This window comes from Rhinopithecus roxellana, chromosome 6 (assembly GCF_007565055.1).
Source record: "Rhinopithecus roxellana isolate Shanxi Qingling chromosome 6, ASM756505v1, whole genome shotgun sequence".
In the NCBI taxonomy this organism is placed as follows: domain Eukaryota; kingdom Metazoa; phylum Chordata; class Mammalia; order Primates; family Cercopithecidae; genus Rhinopithecus; species Rhinopithecus roxellana.
The window spans coordinates 70,333,392-70,353,965 of record NC_044554.1 but is presented as its reverse complement, the minus strand read 5'-3'; the positions used below and the strand labels follow the sequence as shown (position 1 = coordinate 70,353,965).

Sequence of the window (20,574 nt, the reverse complement as noted above, 5' to 3'; positions counted from 1 at the left end):
AAAGACCTAATATTTCAGAAGAGCAAAATGAGTCTCAAGTGTGACCCAGCTAATTATCGCAGACTTGAAAGCAGAATCCATGTCTGTGAGTTCCCTCTCAGTGAATTTCCCCTGTACCAACTTGCCTTCCAGAATACTTATGTGAATTTTTAAAACTACATTTGATTTCTATTTCATGCTGCTTTTACCACAATGGTAACCTATTGTGTTTTCGTTCAATCCCTTCTGTCTACCATACATGTGGAGTATGCCCTCCACATCTTCTTCCAAGTAACTGAAAAATTTTCTACGAGGACATGACAAAATGCAGAATCCAATGACATCATCACAATGGACCTGTCACAACAGAAATCCTGCAGGTCCAGAGGTAACTCACTATTGCCACCTGGTGGCAGCAATTGCAGATTTCTTTCACAGCTTCCTTCACTGAATATGTATACTTTGTATCATCTTCCAACTATGGCTCTGTCATAACATTGCTTATAGTACAGAATTCAATTTTCAATATGTTGCCTAAAGCTCTATTAACAGGTAGAAATATGATATACGTGACTTTCCCTGCCCCTTCTCTAAGTTAGAATATATCTTTTCCCTCCTTCACTTGCTTATTTTTTTTAAGTACATGCTACTGAATCAGTCCCAAATATTCCCTGGTTGCTTAAACATTCTCTCGGAACAATCAAGTGATAGGATACCTAATTCACATCAATATTCTACCAATTTTATTGTCTGGGTGACATCTCTTTCAGGGCCTCCCTTCCTGTCCTAAACCTAGTCATTTTTTCTCTAGAACTGCAAAGAGCTACACTTAAGTCTACCCTCTTATTTCATCAAAAGTCTGACTGGATATTGACTCTAAATTGGAAATAAATGTTACTTGGAATTTTGAAGGCAGTTTTTCTGCTGTCTCTGAGTAGTGTTGCTGGGGTGAAGTATTCAGCCATTCATATTTTTGATCCTTTGTAAGGAATTAGTGTTTCTTCCTTTTTGAGAGCTTTTAGGATCATCTTATAGTATTCTGAAATCTCAAAGATTTTAAAACAGATTTGCCCTATGTGGGTCTGCTTCATTCATTTTGATGACATTTAGTGAGTCCTTTAATCATAAAACTTGTACTCTTCCATTGTAGAAACTTTCTTGAATTTTTTATATACTGTTCTCTTTTTTCCTATTCTTTTTTGGAAACTCCTCTTATTTCCTGTTTATTCTGTTTCTTCCTATTGTGTCTACTGAATTTTCCATTTATACTTTTATATCTCTATATTTTATATTTATACTTTATATTTACATGTTTTATATTTTTGCCTTGATTGTCTTTTATAGAATACTATTTGTATTTCATAAATATGAGTAATTTATTTGTTTACCTCTCTGATTATATTAATGATATTTTCTTTTTTGTAGCTTCTTCTTCTTGCATAGTCTCTGTTTCCTGCAGATTGCTCTTTTTTCTTTGTTTATTTGGCAATCTCTCTTTCATAATTGAGGCTTCATCAGATATCCAGGAATTTTTGGTTGTCTGCTCACATTTCAGCAGTGAATATCTGTGTAGAAGCTCTGCACTCGTGTTTTGGGATTTGTTGTTGCCTGTAAGCTTCACTGTAATGTCATCTGACTGGGCTTTTTTTGAGAAAATTCTAAGGTCAGTGTTTTCATCTCTCTTACTCTGATTGTGTTCTCCAAGGAAGCATCATCTGGCCTTCTGCCTGCTGACACTTGAAAGGCATAGACCTGGCTCCTGGACCAGTGTGGTAGAAGGCCAGGTCCTCCATGTTTAGCTTATAAGCTATCACTCACTACCCCTGTTTTCCTTGTGATACTCTCCCCCAGCCCAGAACGGGATCCGGTTCTCCTTATCCTGTTTTACCATGTCTGAAGATTGTATTTCTGTTTGGTGGATTAGAAGCTGTTGCATCCATGTGGATTTGGGGATGAAAGTGGAAGATTTAACTGCTTCACAAGCAATTTTTTTCTTCGTCCTGCTTTTCAACATTTTAAAAATGTTGAAGCCTGCTGCTATGGAAATTGAATTGTTTATTGGCTTTTCTCATTACTGATTTAGGATTCAGCTTCCATGGGATTACTATGGATAACAGGGTTATTTTCCACTCAACCTTTTACTTTCCAGCTTCCAAAATGATTTTGCTGTCATGTCTTCTCTTGATGTTTATATAATTTTGATTATATTTGGAAGTCTATTTGTTCTCGTGTTAATGAAGACTTAGAACAGTGGTAACAAATGGCCCTATTTAACCTGCCATCTTAATGGAAGACACAATATTTATCTGTTTACATTTAAAAAATAAAGAAATAAATATTTACTAATAATTAATGCCCACTTTTGACTTTGGTGCTTTTGTGGTCCCTATGTTGGTAGATGATGTAACTAAAAAGGGAACAGAAGACTGGAAGTTCCATAGTGCGCAGAGGAATTGAGACAGTGGGAACCTGTCCTTTTTGTCTGCATATTGAGTTTAAAGGTCCTCAGTTAAGTGAATAACAGATTATGTTATTTAATTAAACCAGCCTTCCTATAGTATTCTAATGGTTTAAAATGTCTGTAAGATTATTTCTGTAAAGAAATACTGAATGAAAGTACTAGATAAGTGAATAGCAAGAACATGTAGGAGAGGATCTTCCCCTTACAGCTGGTATGAACTCTTCATGAAGATCTGGTGAAAATATAATCATTAATAATCTGAAGAATTCAGAGGAGTTAGTAAAATTGAAGTTATCGATAAGACTCTTTGAAATAGAATTTATATCCACCATAGTTAATAAAGAACTATTACATATTGTGAATTTGGGTATGCTTATAAAGCAATAAACATTTATTGTGTCTGTGATGAATAAAGAAATGTTTAAAATGTAGCATTAAGGACATAAGTCCTCTTTATAAATAAACTCTATTTTTAGAAATGTTAAAAGTCATGATTAAATCCAGTATTTACTTACAAAATTTTATTGTCCTAAATGTTAACTATTAAGAAGCTTCCCTTGTACTTTCTTAGGAAAAAGCATGTGTGTGTGTGTGTGTGTTTGTGTGTGTGTGCCACTGAGAAAAACCTTGCTCTTTCTAGTTGTAAAAATGACTGAAACAAAATATAATAACATAGCATATTTGTCTATCCAGCAGCGTGACAAATCAAATTCCCTGCTAAATGAGATGCTATTTAAAATATTTAAAACAGTCTTTTAAAGTGCAACAATAATTTTAAAGCTGGATTTAAAATAAGATTTCAGTTTATCATGTTGCAAGGAAAGCTTGGTATAAAAGTAATTGCCCCAGGTCAAATGCATGTGGGGAATCATATAAGAAAACACATATAAAGCTGGTATCCTTTGCAGAAGTAGAAAGAAAATATCATGCTTACTTAAGGGAAAACAATATGCCCTAAAAATTCCTAACCATGAGCATTTTTCCTAAAGCATTAATTTATGTTACGTGTGTGTTAAAGAGAAATAGCAATATAATTGAAAACTCTTAGAAGCAGCTGCAACATAGGACTTAAAGAATTTCCATAGTAACTAAGAAAAATTTCACTGTTTAAAAGTACTGAACATGCAAGAAAATAATTAAACAAAGTGAGAACCAGCAATAAATAAATAAATAAAAACTAAGTCAAAGAAAGAGGCCCACAAGGACTTCAGAGCTGTTAGAACAGACACAAAATATAATTACATTTACATATGATTAATAAAATTAGAGAAGGAATTGAAAATATGAAAAAGATTATAATAGTTATAGGCAAATCTTAAAACAAGACAAATAGAATTTACATAATTAAATAACAATTCAAATGCTCAGTAAATAGGTCAAAATAGACATAGCTAAAGAGAAAATTAATTAGCTGGAAGATAAGTCAGAAGTTACCATTCATAATAAAGTTCAGCAAAACACATAAAAGAAAAACAGATGTTAGCTAAGAAGCTTAGAAAACACAGTGAGAGCCGGGCGCGGTGGCTCACGCCTGTAATCCCAGCACTTTGGGAGGCCGAGGTGGGTGGATCACGAGGTCAGGAGATTGAGACCATCCTGGCTACACAGGTGAAACCCCGTCTCTACTAAAAATATAAAAAAAGTAGCCGGGCGTAGTGGCGGGCGCCTGTAGTCCCAGCTACTCGGGAGGCTGAGGCGGCAGAATGGAGTGAACCCAGGAGGCGGAGCTTGCAGTGAGCCGACACCGCGCCAGTGCACTCCAGCCTGGGTGACAGAGGAAGATTCCGAGAAAGAAGAAAGAAAGAAAGAAAGAAAGAAAGAAAGAGAGAGAGAGAGAGAGAGAGAGAGAGGAGAGAGAGAGAGTAGAGCGAGAGAAGCGAAGAGGAAGGAAGAGCATTATAAGACAAGGCTAGCGAAGGCGGAGGGAGAGACGACTTAGGGATTGAAGAAAGCCCTTGCGGATGGAATCGGAAAGCCGGTAGGGAGGGACGGCCGCGGGAGATCAGAAAGAGACTGAGAGAAAAGGGCGTGGTGAGGCTGGCCACCTTTGCGGAGATTGAAGGAAGGCTTCTTAGGCCTCATGCCTTCCCCAAACATTGGAGGGGAAGAAACCTTGGAAAAGGAAGGAAGTCAAGAGGTCCTTGAAAGGAAGGAGGAAGGAAAGGAAGGACGGAAGGAAGGGAAGGAAGGAGGAAGGAAAGGAGGAAAGGAAGGAGGAAGGAAAGGAAGGAGGAAGGAAAGGAAGGAGGAAGGAAAGGAAGGAAGGAAGGAAAGGAAGGAGGAAGGAAAGGAGGAGGAAAGGAAAGGAAGGAGGAAGGAAGGAAGGAGGAAGGAAAGGAAGGAGGAAGGAAAGGAGGAGGAAGGAAAGGAAGGAGGAAGGAAAGGAAGGAGGAAGGAAAGGAAGGAGGAAGGAAGGAAGGAGGAAGGAAGGAAGGAGGAAAGGAGGAAAAAGGAAAAAGGAAGGAAGGAAGGAACGGAAGGAGGAAGGAAAAGGAAGGAGGAAGGAAAGGAAGGAGGAAGGAAGGAAGGAGGAAGGAAGGAAGGAGGAAGGAAAGAAGGAGGAGGAAAGGAAGGAGGAAGGAAGGAAGGAGGAAGGAAAGGAAGGAGGAAGGAAAGGAAGGAGGAAGGAAAGGAAGGAGGAAGGAAAGGAAGGAAGGAAAGGAAAGGAAGAAAGAAAGAAAGAAAGAGGGAGGGAGGGAGGGAGGGAGGAAGGAAGGAAGGAAGGACAGTGAGAAAGTGGAGCATGTTTAATTGGAGACTCAGAGGGAGAGAATACAGAGAACTAGGATGAGGCAATTGAATATTGAAAAATAACACCTGATAATTTGCAAGAATTGTTGGAAAAGATCAATGCACAGATTCAGGAGAAATATGCACTCAAGTATAGCAAAGTAAAATTCTATCACACACACACACACACACACACACATACACACACATCACTAAAGCAACCAAAGAGAAAAGATTGCCTACAAAGGAATAATAATTTGACCGGTAGCTAGCTGACTTTCAAATAGAAAAAAAAGAAGGCCAAAATGCAGTAGAAATATATAAGTGTATTTCAATGTGCAAAATAAAAAATAATAACCTGCCTAGCACACTATAACTATAAAAACATGATTCAATAATTATAGACATCTTTCTATCAAACAAAAACTGTGTATTTAACACCAAAATCACTCTGTGAAGTACATTCAAATAGTATATTCAGGAAGAAGGAACATGACCCCAGAAAGGGGGTCTGAGAAGCAAAATACAATGGTGAACAAAGATATTAATAAATATGCATGTAACTCTACAGAGCACTGATTTTAAAACATAATACAATTATGTAATTTAATGGAGGAATAATAGACTAGAACTAAAAAATTGGAAAATAGTAGCATGTAAATAGAAAACGATGGTCTAAGTTAAAATATCCTAGGGTCTTTACACCGTTCAGGAGAAAAAAAATGGATTATCTTTAAATTTTTATATATTAAGTAGACATGATACTAATGACTAAATGATGTCCTTCAATATTCATATGTTGAAGCTCTAACAGTCAAAGTGACTCTGTTTGGAAAAGGGCCTTTACAGATGTAATTCAGTTTAAACAAAGAAGGGTGCCTAATCTGATAGGGCTGATGTCCTTATAAAAAGAGCAAAAGGGACCAGAAATATCTCTTTCTACTGCATGTGCACAGAGAAAACATCATGTGAGAGTACAATGAGAGGATGGTCTTGTACAAGCCAGAAAGAGAGGTCTCACTAGAAACCAACCCAGATGACACCTTGATCTTGTATTGTACTTGGCTTGCCTCCAAAACTGGGAGAAAATACAACAGATTTGTATTGTTTAAGACACAGTTCTGTAGTATTTTGCTATGGCAACCCTTGCTGCCTAATAATACAGTAAAATGATTAGGACAACTAAAACAGACACAAAGTGTAGAATAAACCACCCATACAAGTGTGTGTGTAGCATGGAATAAAAAAAGAAAATAACTGCATAGGAACGCAGGATGGAAAGATGGAAAGAATATTTGGAAAAAATAAAAAGCTGGCAGTAGAAATTATTCTAAATATACAATGTCACACATAATTTAAATGGATAAAACATGTCAGGTAGAGGTAAAATTTTTCAAACATGATAAAAGAGATACACCTAAAACATAAGGACACAGAAATACTGAAAGTGAAAGCATAGAGGAAACGCCAGGTAAATACTAGCCTTACAAAAGCTGGTAGTGTCATGCCAGTAATTCCAGCACTTTGGGAGGTTGAGGTGGGCGAATCATGAGGTCAGGAGTTCGACACCAGCCTGGCCAACATAGTGAAACCCCATCTCTACTAAAAATACAAAAAATTAGCTGGGCGTAGTGGCGGGTGCCTGTAATCCCAGCTACTCGGTAGACTGAGGCAGGAGAATTGCTTGAACCCAGGAGGCGGAGGTTGCAGTGAGCTGAGATCGTGCCAGTGCACTCCAGCCTGCATGGCAGAGTGAGAGTCAGTCTCCGAAGGGAAGGGGAGGGGAGCGGAGGGGAGGGGAGGGAAGGGAAGGGAAGGGAAGGGAAGGGAAGGGAAGGGAAGGGAAGGGAAGGGAAGGGAAGGGAAGCTGGTAGTCTTGTATTATCAGCAGACAAATAAACTAATAAACTCAAAGACCAAAAAATTAAGATAGATGAAGAGATGCACAAAATGATAAAATGTTAATCAATAACACACACAGAAACATTCTAAATGGGTTCACAATAACATAATCTAACAATACAGAGGAACCAAAACTGACAGACGTATCAGAAGAAATAGAATATCCACATGATAGAGGGAGAGTTTAACAAAACAGTCTCATCAATTACTGAATAAAAAGAGAAAAAACTTGGTCAGGGCACAGAGATTTGAGAAGCACAACTAGCAACTTGATCTTACAGAGTTTTGGGAAACATTGAACCTAATTAGTTGAAAATGTACAATTTATTTTAAGCACAGTGAAAAATATTTATTATAGCTGATCATGTGCTACTTCAAAAAGCTACTTCAACAAGTTTTGGAAAACTGTTAAATAGACCACAGTTTTTGACCCCAGAAAAATTGTTAGAAAAATTTTAAAAGTAGTTAATCTAATTTATTTTAAATTTCAAAACACATTTCTAAGCATCTTTTGAGTAAAAAAAAGCTAGCATAATGGAAATCAGAAAACACAAAACAGAAAAATATGGAAAACAGCTAAAGTAATAGTAGCAAATTCATATCCTTAAATCCTTACTTTGGAAGAGAGGAAAATTCTAATAAGGTAAAGGTCAAATTTTAAAAATTAGCAAAAGAGCAAGAGCATAAATACACAAATAAAGTAGACAGAACAAAGTAATAAAGAAAGAAAACTATTAATAATAATGTGAAATATACATTAAATAGAGAAGGTGAAAAGAGTCAGAAGTTGGTTCTTTGACAAGACTTGTAAGACTAATAAAATAGACATAGTTTGCAAAGATTATTTGAAAAATGTTTTAAAAGCACAAGGAAAATGTTAGAAATAAAGACATATAACTATAAATACTGTAGAAATTAAATAGATATAAGAAAATATTATAAACAACCACACACCAGTAAATTTAACATGGAACACATAAATTTCTTTTTAAAAATGCAACTGTTTGACATTGAAATAGAAAATCTGAATACTCTCAAATCCAGGAGAGTAACAGAATAATTTTTAAGTACATATGCCTTCCACTTTCTCCTTTCCTTGAGCAGCTAGCTGGGGTACAGAATGGACGGAGGGAGATGGGGGACCCATCTTGAATTACAAGATTCCAGTGCTGGAAATGGCAGAGAAGAGATAGAAAGAGTCAGGGGCATGGTGACGAAGGAGTCACCATACCAGCCTATTTCTATCTTGTTGAAATTGTTGCTATTTTTGGTCTTCACTATGGTGACCAATCCATACCTTAACTAGTGCAGGTGATAAAACAAAAGAAAACAAGAGAATGATTAACACAAAATTTTGGACTATAGCTAACTCGACAAGGGAGTGGGGGTGACTGTGTAAGGAAAAGAGATAGAATCAGAGAAAGGCTCATGTAGATTTTAGAAATCATCGTGTTCTAGTTATTAAGCTGGGATGTGGTATACATCATCTTATTCATTTTATTATTCTTTAAAATGTTTAGTCATGTTTTATAAATACATATATGCATGAAATATTTCATAATCAAAATACAGAAAAATCAATTTGGAGACAAACATATTTCTTTTTGTAGAAAATACCACTAGAAGATGCATAGGAGAACACTGTTGAGTATTTCAAGAAACAAAATATAGTGTTCAAATAAGTTATGTAGTACGGGGGACTTATTGTAGAGTTAAAGTACAGATATTGACAATATGACTGAGCAATGCTATTTGCTAGATAATATTTCAATAACATAAAATGTGAAGAACTAAGTTTTTGTATTTCATAAAATAAAGATATACGGGAGAAACAATGTTGTCAAAAGTCAATAGTTTCTTTAATAGAAAAATGTTTTGTGAGAACACAACTAAGAATGGCCATCAATGGAGATAGCACTATGATTCTAATAAAGATTGAAATCTGGAGTGAGGTCACGTTCACAGATTGTTGCTGTGATTCCTAAAGGGTGTGTGATAATCTCCCTCCCTCTCCTTGCTTACCTCTTCTATAAACATTCTATATAAACCACTGCATGAATAAAAGGAGACACCTAAGTTGGGTCAGGTGAGGGTTGAGCAGGACTAATTACTGCCTTTGCCATGCAATTTCTCCCAGCTTAGGAAAATGGAAGAATAATGAAGGAGAGCCAATTTTTGTTTGTTATGTGATCTAAGCTAAAATACCTTTTTCATATCTGATCTATGAGCCAGATAGTCCAGAATTAACATCTCCTTATTTGGCAGAACTAATGCCCGTAGTTTCTAATATTATGAACCATGTTTATTACTGTACTTACAAGACTCCTTTGAATTTTTGGAGAACATTAAAAAGTGTTGTCTTGTACAACTGGATTTTCAACCATAAGGATTTTCACCCCCAAACTAAACAATACCTAATTAAAAGCAAGATGCAATTTGTTCAAGGATACTTTTTCTTTGAACTTTTCCCTTTGAGGAATTCCAAGTTAAATTAAACTAATGAAAAATAATTATCTCAGATTTTTCATTAAAAGTGTAATGATTTTCCAGTCTCTTTCATTTGTAGATGCCTGGAGGTTTAGAAATTGAGCTGATGTAAAACTCTGGGGTGTCTCTTTGAATGATACTAATGCTTGCAGGGGAGGGAAAGAACTAGGAACTTTATTCCTCCTTTGGTATCTACAAATGGATTTTTGGATACCTAGAACTCATTTCTCATGGAAATTTTATGCGTGGTGGTTGGTTTACCAGTTACCCCAATGGACCCTGACAAATATATTCCCTCAGGTACTGTCAGTGTAATTTTAGGGTACTCCTTTCTTCTCCCAGTATCTTTTTTTCTCACAAATATTTCAGCTACTTTTAGGGGATACTGTGGGATTTATCGGCTTGGTAACTATTCACCACTTTATTTTGGGCAAATAGAGAAGCTCAGTTAGTATTTGGGCCGTGACCTATCATGAGAAGAGAACTTCGTAAAAGTTAAGTCATGGGACAAATCTCTTTTTTAGATATGCAGCATAGGAATGTGACTTTTCGATACAAATACTTTAAAATAAGGTCCTGGACTACTAAATATCCATCATCTTCAACACTAACATCTAGTCTTTATCACCACCAGCAAAATTATCATCATTATTACCTGTATGAGAACTTTGCAATTCTATTAACAAGAATTTTAGAGCTGATAAATTTTAGTTACAAACCACTTTTTTGTCTTTCTACCCAAAATGAAAGCAATCTGATCCATAGTGTTGACTTTAAATGTTTATCAGTTTGTTTCTTTGCTTGGTGTAGTTTATTTTTTTTAAAGCAGCCAAAAATTTAATTTAATGGTTATGTTGTCCATAGTAACTTCTCTGAATTTTCCCTGATGGTTAACTAGACACTGGACACTTAGTGTAGTTTATATACAACATGAGTTATTTTACTCTAATTGTAATCATTTGATAAAAATATTAATGAATTTATGTATTTAATAAGCAAATATTTACTATTTACTCCAGAGCAGTCACTATTCAAGATATTTGTGATATGTACTAGACGGACAAAAATCTCTGCCCCGTGAACCTTGCATTTTAGTGGAGAAAGAAGACAATGAACAAAATAAATAAAAATTAAGTAAATTACATATTCTGTAGGAAGGTGATATATGCTTTGGATAAAGTAGGGTAGAGTCATGAGGATTAGGAGGAAGGATATGGGATATGGTGGCTGCAATGAAATAGGGAGGTTAGGGTAGGTCTTTTTGAAAAGTTGACATTGAGCAAATGTTAAATGTATATTTCTTAACTAATATTACTGCCATTGCTAAGTACACAATTTATTTGGGGGCATTATTTTTTTTTCTACTTATTAAGAGCTTTCTACTTACTACACACTAAATTTTATATGGATCAATGTATGTTATTGCCTTTGGGGGGAAATATTATAGTTCTAAAAATTGAAGTAAGCTTATTGATCAGCTTAGATTAATTTAATTGTATTAGTAAAGAGATTTTAATTAAAATTTTAAAATCTTTAGTTTTGTACTAAATAAATGGAGCTTCAAATGAATAAAATTGTAGTAATTTCATTAGAAATAAATTTTATTTATTTTATTGCAGGAACATAGCAAAATTATGCAGATTACAAAAAAAAACCAAGCCTTTTATTTTCTTTCTCTTCCCTTTTTTCACTTTATTTTAAGTTTGGGGGATACATGTGCAAGTATGTTATATAGGTAAACTCATGTCATGAGTGTTAGGCAGTGTTAAGAGGGAAATTCATAACACTAAATGCCTACGTCAAAAAGTTAGAAAGACCTCCAGTTAACAACCTAACATCACAACTGAAAAAATTAGAGAAGGAAGAACAAATCAATCCCAAAGCCAGCAAAAGACAAGAAATAATCAAAATCAGAGCTGAACTGAAGGAAATTTATCTTCTCTGAAATTTAATTTATACCACTCTCCCCAAAAAGGGAGTAATATTTGTATTTTTTTTGACTTGTAGGTCAAATTCAAAGTCAAACCTCACAGGATTTATTTTAATTCAATAGAATATCCCACCTACTTCAAGAAGAAAGCATAAGATCAATAGATTATGAGTATAAATATTTTTCCATTTTATGGCTAGATGAAGTAGATATACATTCTTCCATATAATCAGTGTTAAATTATATAAGGTAAATCTATCAAAGAAGAGCTACAGTTTATTATAATTGCCACACAAACTATATATACATTTATTCCTGAAAATATACCTATAATTGTTAAAAATCAAAACATATCGTAAATGTACAATATATAAAATAATGCTCTCATGCACATCTTATAAAGAATACTTTAGTGCAGCAATAAACTATTCCTGTTTTTATATAAAGCTAAATTTTTGTGCATTGCATTCCAGAAAGACCTTAGAATCAACATTCGAAAGCCTTGCTTTCCTCTCCTAAACTCAGATATTAATCTTTATTGCCAAAAATGCATCTCCGTTATCTTACTTTTCTCCATTGAAAGGTTATTCCTACCTCTGAGTTCTGCATTCTAATCAATGGCATCACAATCTATCACTCCCTAGTTTAGAGCAGTGGAGGCATCTCCTACATTTTTCTCCTTCATCCCCAATGTCTAATTAATAAAAAAGCTCAGTTGCTCAGTTAATCAAAAAGCTCACCACTGACTTTCAGGTTGTCCCAAGGCCAGAACATACCATGTTTCCCCGCAGCTTTAAGGTTTTGTGTTTTCCATAAAATCAACTCTAAACTCCTTTGTATTTGATGAAGAGATATTTATAACCTGCGCAAAGCCATACCATAATTTTATTCCCCACAACGGCTCATCTCTAGCATCTGCATTGTAGAGGTTTCCTGAAAAAAACCCATTCTTTACTTAGTTGGGTCTTTGAATTAGTTGTACTCTCTGATTAGAAAGCATCTTCTTTTTACTCTTTTACTTTCACTCATTCATTAATTGATAAAGATAACTACCTCCTTTGTGTCAGGCAATGGGAATGTGCCAGTTTAAAGTGCTGACAAGGTAGACAAGTTCCTGCATTCATAAGTTCGCACTCTTCTGCTTGCACACGCTCTCATCTTTCCAGACACAGATGTCTTCACATTATACTTCCTATCTGCGATACTCCCAGATGGAACTGGTTGCTCCTGTCTAGAAGTGTTGGCTTCTGTGTATGCCTTGGTTGTGGTATTTATGTCAGATTTATTTATTTATTTATTTATTTATTTATTTATTTATTTATTTTTGAGACGGAGTCTCGCTCTGTCGCCCAGGCTGGAGTGCAGTGGCTTGATCTCAGCTCACTGCAAGCTCCGCCTCCCGGGTTTACGCCATTCTCTTGCCTCAGCCTCCCGAGTAGCTGGGACTACAGGCGCCCACTACCTCGCCCGGTTAGTTTTTGTTTTTGTATTTTTTAGTAGAGATGGGGTTTCACCGTGTTAGCCAGGATGGTCTCGATCTCCTGACCTCGTGATCCACCCGTCTCGACCTCCCAAAGTGCTGGGATTACAGGCTTGAGCCACTGCGCCCGGCCCAGATTTATTTTTATAAGTCCATCTTCTCCACTAGATTCTGAGCTGCTTACAATAAGGAGCTTACAATGCCTGGAACAGTATCTGGATAGCAAATCAATTTGAAGGGTTTTGACTTTAGGCCTTATGATAGAAAATTAGGTTTCCAAAGATGACCACAAGAAAGTTACTGAGTGCATGTATATTCTTTCTGTTTAGGTGTGCCAATTTTCACAATAGTTTTTAAAGCCCATTTCTAATGTATTATTCTATGGCATACTGTTAATTTTTCATGTTTTAAAGGAATTACTTCTATCTCTAAAGATAGTATCTTCGTAAATATATACGCAATTCCCATCTTAAAAAACCCATAATATATTTTGTAGCTAATGGCTTAAAATGTATCTTTGTATTCATTTTCTCTTTACATAGAAATTGCTCTTTCTTAGAGGATTTCTGTAATTAACAAGAGGGTTTTCTTTTTCCTGTTGAGCTACATGTTAATGCATTCCATGGCCAGAATGAAGAAATATATGTCCCACTTTCCTATTCCTAATGCCGTAGTTACTATAGGACTATTTCTATGCAGGATTTATTTTTCAGATCTTGAGGTATATTGCTCCCAGTGCAATCTAATATAGTATTTTTTTATTGATTTATTCTGGGGAAATGAATTCTATGGGATAGTTTACAAAGATCTCCTTCCCTCTTTTAATATCTAGAATGGCTACAACTCCTCCACCTGTGTGTGACAGAAGCAATTCATGAATTCTGCACTGAATTTTTTAGTGTCAATGGAAGCACTAAAATAACGACTTGTAATTACATGAATAGGAGTTGCTCCAAGTTCATAACCTGGAAGAAATGATGACGATACTCCTAATGAAAATCAGGGTATTAGGCCAGCAAGATTTCAATAAGAAAAAGATTTAAAAAAGCCCTACCTATCGGGTACTATGCTTATTACCTGGGTGAGGAAATAATCGATATCTCAACCCCCCAAAACACACAATTCACCTATACAACAAACCTGCACATGTACCCCGTAACTAAAATAAAAGTTAAAAAAAAAAAAAAAGAAAATGAAGCAATATTCTGAGACTGGAATTATATTTCTTTAAACTACCTTGGCTAACTGCCATTATCCTGATTCTGATAAAAAGAGAAAATAATGATACTGATTTTCAGAGCCTAAAATGGTTCCTATCCGGATGTTGATTTCTGTCTGTTCATGAAAGCTTATCAGACCATTACACCATGCTACTACTTAGTCAAGCAAAATAATTTATAGAGAAGGAAGCACGTGACAGGTTTTAAAATGCATATGTATCTAACTACAGCTCTAATATAATTTTGTATATATTTACTTAGAAAGAATCAAATTTATGTACCTTTTCCAACTCCACCTTGCTTGAAATTTTCCCTGTATCATTATTGCATCTGAAAAATAAATTGATCCAGTTATAATTTTATTAAAATATAATTTGGAAAAATCCTAATCAAAATGTCAACATTTCTTACCCTGGAACTGGTTTTGTTTTCTCTTTCCTCTCATTTGTTTCATGTCCATTAACACTTTCTGCAAACCATTAAATAAAAGAAAAACAATGTAAATAAGGGGTTATCATTGGGTTTGCCTGTATGTGGATGCAAAGATGGAAGCATTAGTAGAAATTGAAAATAAAAAATTCGCTGTGTACTAACATCACATTCATCTTAAAGTTTTTATAAATACAAATATCCTCTCAACACTTTTTCACTGCATCAGTTTGTCAGAGCCAGAAATAATCACAGTGAAATTTGATGCTGTATCCAAACAGAATGTAAGAATTAAAGATTCCTGGTATTATGCAGGAAAGCCATTTCAGGACAGGAAAGAGTAACCTGGAGGTCTACTGATAAAGACATGAGAGAGTGTTCCATCAGTCTGGCTGAGGGATAGAAAAGGCATTCTTCTTTTTGCAAGCAAATAGAAATGTAACAATTTAGGTAAAATATTTATAGAAAACTATTTTTGTAGATACTGAGAACTATAGAGGGAGGAAGTTAAATTCACATCATGCATGTATGGACAGTTAATTCAAAATACAACTTAGAATTCTTGAGTTTATGTCTATTGCTCTAATGACTAGACCCCAGACTGGCCATATCAACATGCGATACCATCAATTTCTAGTCCATGGTTGGTAGATCCGTTGAAGTAAGTCATCTGAGTGGTCTCGACCTCTGCTTCGGCATTGATGATCTGCTGTGCTACAGCCTCCGCAATGGGCATCACCATGGCCGCAGTCGAGGTGTTGCTGAGCCACATAGACAAAAAGGCAGTGCTGCTCATGAACCCCAGCGTCAGCCTGAAACAAGAGAGCCGTTAGTGTGGATCTGTGCTCTTAGCTTAACTAGCACCGTATTATTTAACCGGAAGATGTTTAAGATGTGGTTTGTGAGTTGGGAAATTAAATCTTTCAAAACATGGAAGGTTAAGATTCTGCCCAGATGATGAACTTGGAGTACAGTGACAGCCAGGTAGAAATCAAAGCTGCACATGGAAAAGTGGAGTTCTTAAGAGATTTGTCTCCCAGGGAACCATGCAAATCTTCTCTTCAGAAACAGAAAAATGATTAAACCTAAACAAACTGCAAGTTGGTTATATGACATAACAGCTTACAATATTACACCAATATCTGAATGCTCTTCAGAGCTGACCACTTATCTTCAAATGCTAGTAAGATGAAAATGCAATCAACTTTTGAATTTAAGGTCGCTTATTTTTTCTTTTATCTTTTAGCCATAACTCTTGTTTGTTCATAGGGGTGTCAGGGAGGTATAAGGACGAAGAAAGATTAATATTTATAAAGCCTCTTTTTACTTGTTCACTATACTGGTTTAATATAAGGTGGGTGGAGAAAATAGTTAAAGTCATTTGCTAAAATGAAGTTTCTGAATTTTCTGTATATTCTATAATATATGCTCTCCTGAATCTGATATCCTTTCCTATTGTCAAGATCTGGGCACATACATTGTCTTCTTTTATAAAAAGAGTAGTTATTCTCCTTAAAAATAATATACCTAAGACTACAAAATTTTAAGCCATATCTATAAACTTTCAAAGTCACACTTGGGGAAAAAACTCTCTCTTTTGAGTAGGCGGGCCTAGAAAATCATTCGGAAGCACACCTTTCTATATAGAGCAATTTGTGAAATAATCTGACACCCTTTTAAAACAGATGTACAAGAACAATGCCACACTGTAAGTTTCAGACTCAGATAAGGTGAACATTTGCAATGCATACAACAAAATAAAAGAAAATGTATTAGGAATCTGCTTACACAAGAAATGGTTCTTGTAAAAAAAAGAAAATTAAGAACTTTTAACTTCTTAAGGCATTATCAAGACAAGAAATCTTCATATAAAAAATACTGGGATCAGCTAAAGCTTCTGGATGGTGAAAATGCCTTAAATTGAAAAGCCGCTTAGTGACATAATGGTCAGAACTTCTGCCCCACTTTGAAGTGCATTACACATCATCCCCTGGAACAGTGAGCAGAACGTCAGGAAAAAGAGATACATTTCTATAGCACCCTAAAAGGCATGGAGCCCTATTTCATTATAAGAGTGAGATGATGTCGTTTTGTTTTTGTTTTTGTTTGTTTGTTTGTTTTGAGACAGAGTCTTGCTCTGTTGCCCAGGCTGGAGTGCAATGGTGCAATCTTGGCTCACTGCAACCTCTGCCTCCCAGGTAAAAGCAATTCTCCTGCCTCAGCTTCCCCAGTAGCTGGGATTACAGGTGCCTGCCGCCACACCTGGCTAATTTCTGTATTTTTAGTAGAGACCGGGTTTCACCATGCTAACCAGGCTGAACTTGAACTCCCCACCTCAGGCGATCCGCCCACCTCTGCCTCCCAAAGTGCTGGGATTACAGGCATGAGCACCGCACCCAGCCAACATGATGTCTTAAACACATATGTGTTATACAGTTTTTAAGTCAAAAAAAATTGAAAATTTGTCTCATCTGAGTCATTGATTTTTTTTGTATTTAGCAAAACAATTTGCACCATAAATGAAAACACAGATGTGGCTATGCCCTAGAATGAATTATGCAATACAAGTCAATACAATATTCTGATTTTCAAAGAAAGATGAGAAGGGAAGAAACACCTAAGGCTTTAATGCAAAATGCCACTATGCAAATGATTATGACAACGGGAATTTTCTTTAGCTTACATTCATGTTCTTAGCAAGAGGTGAAATAAAACCAAAATAGTCAATTAATTTTATCAGTCAAATGAGTGATTTCACATTCTATAGATGAAATGTCTTAATTGATTGTTTCACTTTGCAACAGTTGGTTTAAAAAGAAAAATATTCATCTTGGAATTTTTCTTCACACATTTGTATTTTGTCAGTAATGTCTTTGTCTTTGGTTTGTAACATCCTCCCTGATGATAAAGGATGCTCTTGAACTAGTTCTGAATATGTAATCAGCCAAATAAATGAGATAGGAGGAAAATCTACTCTGAAGTCTATCAATCTTATCTGTTGAGGTTCAAAGCTTCTCTCAGCTTTGACTTCTATGATGCATAAAAGGTGAGAAAGTTGTGTGCACGTATTCCAACCACCCTGTAATTAGAACTGCAGTGAAAGTTGTTTTTTTCCCTCCTACAACTCGAGTACACTTTATATCACTTTCATATTTGCAGAGGAAAAAAAATGTCGTAAGTCTGACTGTGATACAAAGAATTTCCTGGGCGTGAATTACTTATTTGGTTATTTGCTATGCACAAAAATGGTTTGTTCATCAGGTAAACTGGAAGCGGTAAATGCAGTACTTACCATGCAGGATTTACACCAACTATCATCACCATTTTCAGAGCAATTCTCTTGTGCAAATTCCATTTTTCTATGGATGTTGCTAAACAGATAACTCCAATTAGCAGTAGGTGAAAATCCTTGAAATAGGCAGATGCCACCTGAAATAACAGTTAAACCCATGATTATTTACTTTGGTGGGGAAAAATAACATTGCACAAGAAAGACATTATTATGCTGCTGTTAACTTTGACCTTCAACCGCATAATCTTTCTATTTTGTTGAGAAAAATGTAGACGTGTTTGAATACAAATTTAGACATATTCTATATTCTTACTCAGAAATGGTGTTAAGGAAAAGTGCACAGAAAAAAGAGTACTCAGGGTTATTAAATAGCTGAGTAACATCAGGTAAGTGCCTTCTATGAGTCACATCAAGCAAGTGCTTTTCTATTGGGGCTAATTTGTTTATGTATCTATAGTGGAATGGCAATGACTGTGATTTGGGAAAGTTTTCAGTCAAACTCCAATTTGCTACTGTCTTCATCATGACCCATTATGCTGTAACTGCAGTCATGCCTTTATATATTGAATTATTTTACTTTTGAAATTACTTTTTATAAGGCCAGGCATGGTGGCTGACACCTGTAATCCCAGCACTTTGGGAGGCCGAAGCAGGTGGATCACTTGACATCAGGAGTTCGAGGCCAGCCTGGGCAACATGGTGAAACCCTATCTTTACTAAAAATACAAAATATTAGCCAGACATGATGGTGCATGCCTGCAATCCCAGCTACTTTGGAGACTGAGACAGAAGAATTGCTTGAACCCAGGAGGGAGAGGTGCAATGAGCCAACATCGTGCCATTGCACTCTAGCCTGGGTGATGGAGTGAGACTTCATCTCAAAAAAAAAAAAAAAAAAAAAAAAATTATTCAACAAATACCCTCAAATGAAACTCAACATTTTAAGCCATTTTCAGTCAACACCATTCAGAGATTAGTAAAGAACCTAGAACTTTAAGCAACCATTTGCAGCAGTACTTCTTAAAGAATACTCTGAAATACGTTAGGTACATAATCTTTTTTTTTTTTTTTTTTTTTTTTAAAGCGTTGTGTAATTGATTAAATTGAGAAAACAGAATTTTGAAATGCCAGAATTTTCTCTCCTATAGGCCTTTGCAAAAACCTTTAAACAACAGTGTATAATGTCATTTTTAAACAGGGGGATAGCATATCCTGCATAATTTTCAGATTTATTTAATTATTAAAAACATTTTTACTTAATTTTTAGGTGGAGCACTTCATGGGACTGGTATTCAAGAGAACTTTAAGAAACACTTGGCTAAACTGAATCACAAGGCTGTGCTGAAAAGAGGATTGTAAGAGTAAATACCCCTCTAAAAAAATCAAACAATAGCTAATAGAAGGAATGGAAGGTTTGGAATAAAACCATTCTAATGTTGGCCGGGCGCGGTGGCTCAAGCCTGTAATCCAGCACTTTGGGAGGCCAAGACGGGCGGATCACTAGGTCAGGAGATCGAGACCATCCTGGCTAACACGGTGAAACCCCGTCTGTACTAAAAAATACAAAAAACTAGCCGGGCGAGGTGGCGGGCGCCTGTAGTCCCAGCTACTCGGGAGGCTAAGGCAGGAGAATGGCGTAAACCCGGTAGGCGGAGCTTGCAGTGAGCTGAGATCCGGCCACTGCACTCCAGCCTGGGCGACAGAGCCAGACTCCGTCTCCAAAAAAAAAAAACCATTCTAACGTTACAAAATAACAAAAAGGAAAATCAATTCTTATGATAATTTTGCTGTATTAAATTATAGCTGCATTTTTAACATAACTTGCTAAGCTTGGCTTAGTTTCAATAAAAAGCAAAAATTGATAATTGCCCTTGAAATTAAAAGTAGGCAAGTGGACAACTTTTATATTGTATAAAATGTTCATTTATGATGTTTTTCAAGGTTTATATCTATCTCTTTACATTTTGTAGTGATTGGATAATAGAAAATAATTATATCAATTTCCTTACTATTTCATTTATTACTCACGGAAAAATTATCTGTATGTACCAAAAATATTATAGGAACAGAGAATACATTAATAAATGCTTCATATATTTTTCCCTCCTTGCACCTCTTCAATTCTCAAATATCAGGCCTTTCTAAATAAGTCCTATTATTTTTCTGTATCATAGAACCCTGTTTGGTTTTTTCATAGTATATGCATTACGTAAATACTGTTTGTTTATGTGCTTATTGTTTTCTGTATTATACCATAAAGTCCCATGAGGACCAGGAATCTGTTTTGCTAGCCAAACCAGGACTCTGTTTTGCTAACCATCACGTATTTTGCACCTAGCATAATGCTGGTACACAGTAGGAGAGCTTGGTAAATAGCACTGAAAGAATCAGGGAGGGAGGGACAATGAATAAGCTATGGTCTGTGAGCTCTTAAATCCCAATTTTCTATACTCTGTCCTCTATCTCCTAGGCTCCTAACTCTTTCAACTCTTACTCTAGGTATAAGTATTTCAGTTTATTAATTTACCAGTGCCTCCAGAGTCAGGAAGTTTTTTTTTTTTTTCCTCGCTGGTTCTATACCCGCCTCTGAATTTTTTTTTTTTTCTGACTTTGAAAATCCAGTTATTTCGGTCCTCCAAAATACTGGTATTCTACAGGGTTCTG

General features: G+C 35.8%; 1 protein-coding gene across 1 annotated transcript in view; it reads right to left on the bottom strand.

Annotated features, from left to right (window-relative positions):
- The window catches only part of SLC13A1 (solute carrier family 13 member 1), a 90,783-nt gene that overhangs the window by 45,113 nt on the left and 25,096 nt on the right, over positions 1-20,574 (bottom strand). Inside the window, exons 3-6 of the mRNA XM_010367979.1 lie at positions 17,911-18,047; positions 15,243-15,430; positions 14,601-14,658; positions 14,471-14,519 (exon numbers count right to left, since the gene is read on the bottom strand). Of these exons, the coding sequence (XP_010366281.1) occupies positions 14,471-14,519; positions 14,601-14,658; positions 15,243-15,430; positions 17,911-18,047 (432 nt within the window). The remainder of the gene's footprint in view (positions 1-14,470; positions 14,520-14,600; positions 14,659-15,242; positions 15,431-17,910; positions 18,048-20,574) is intronic.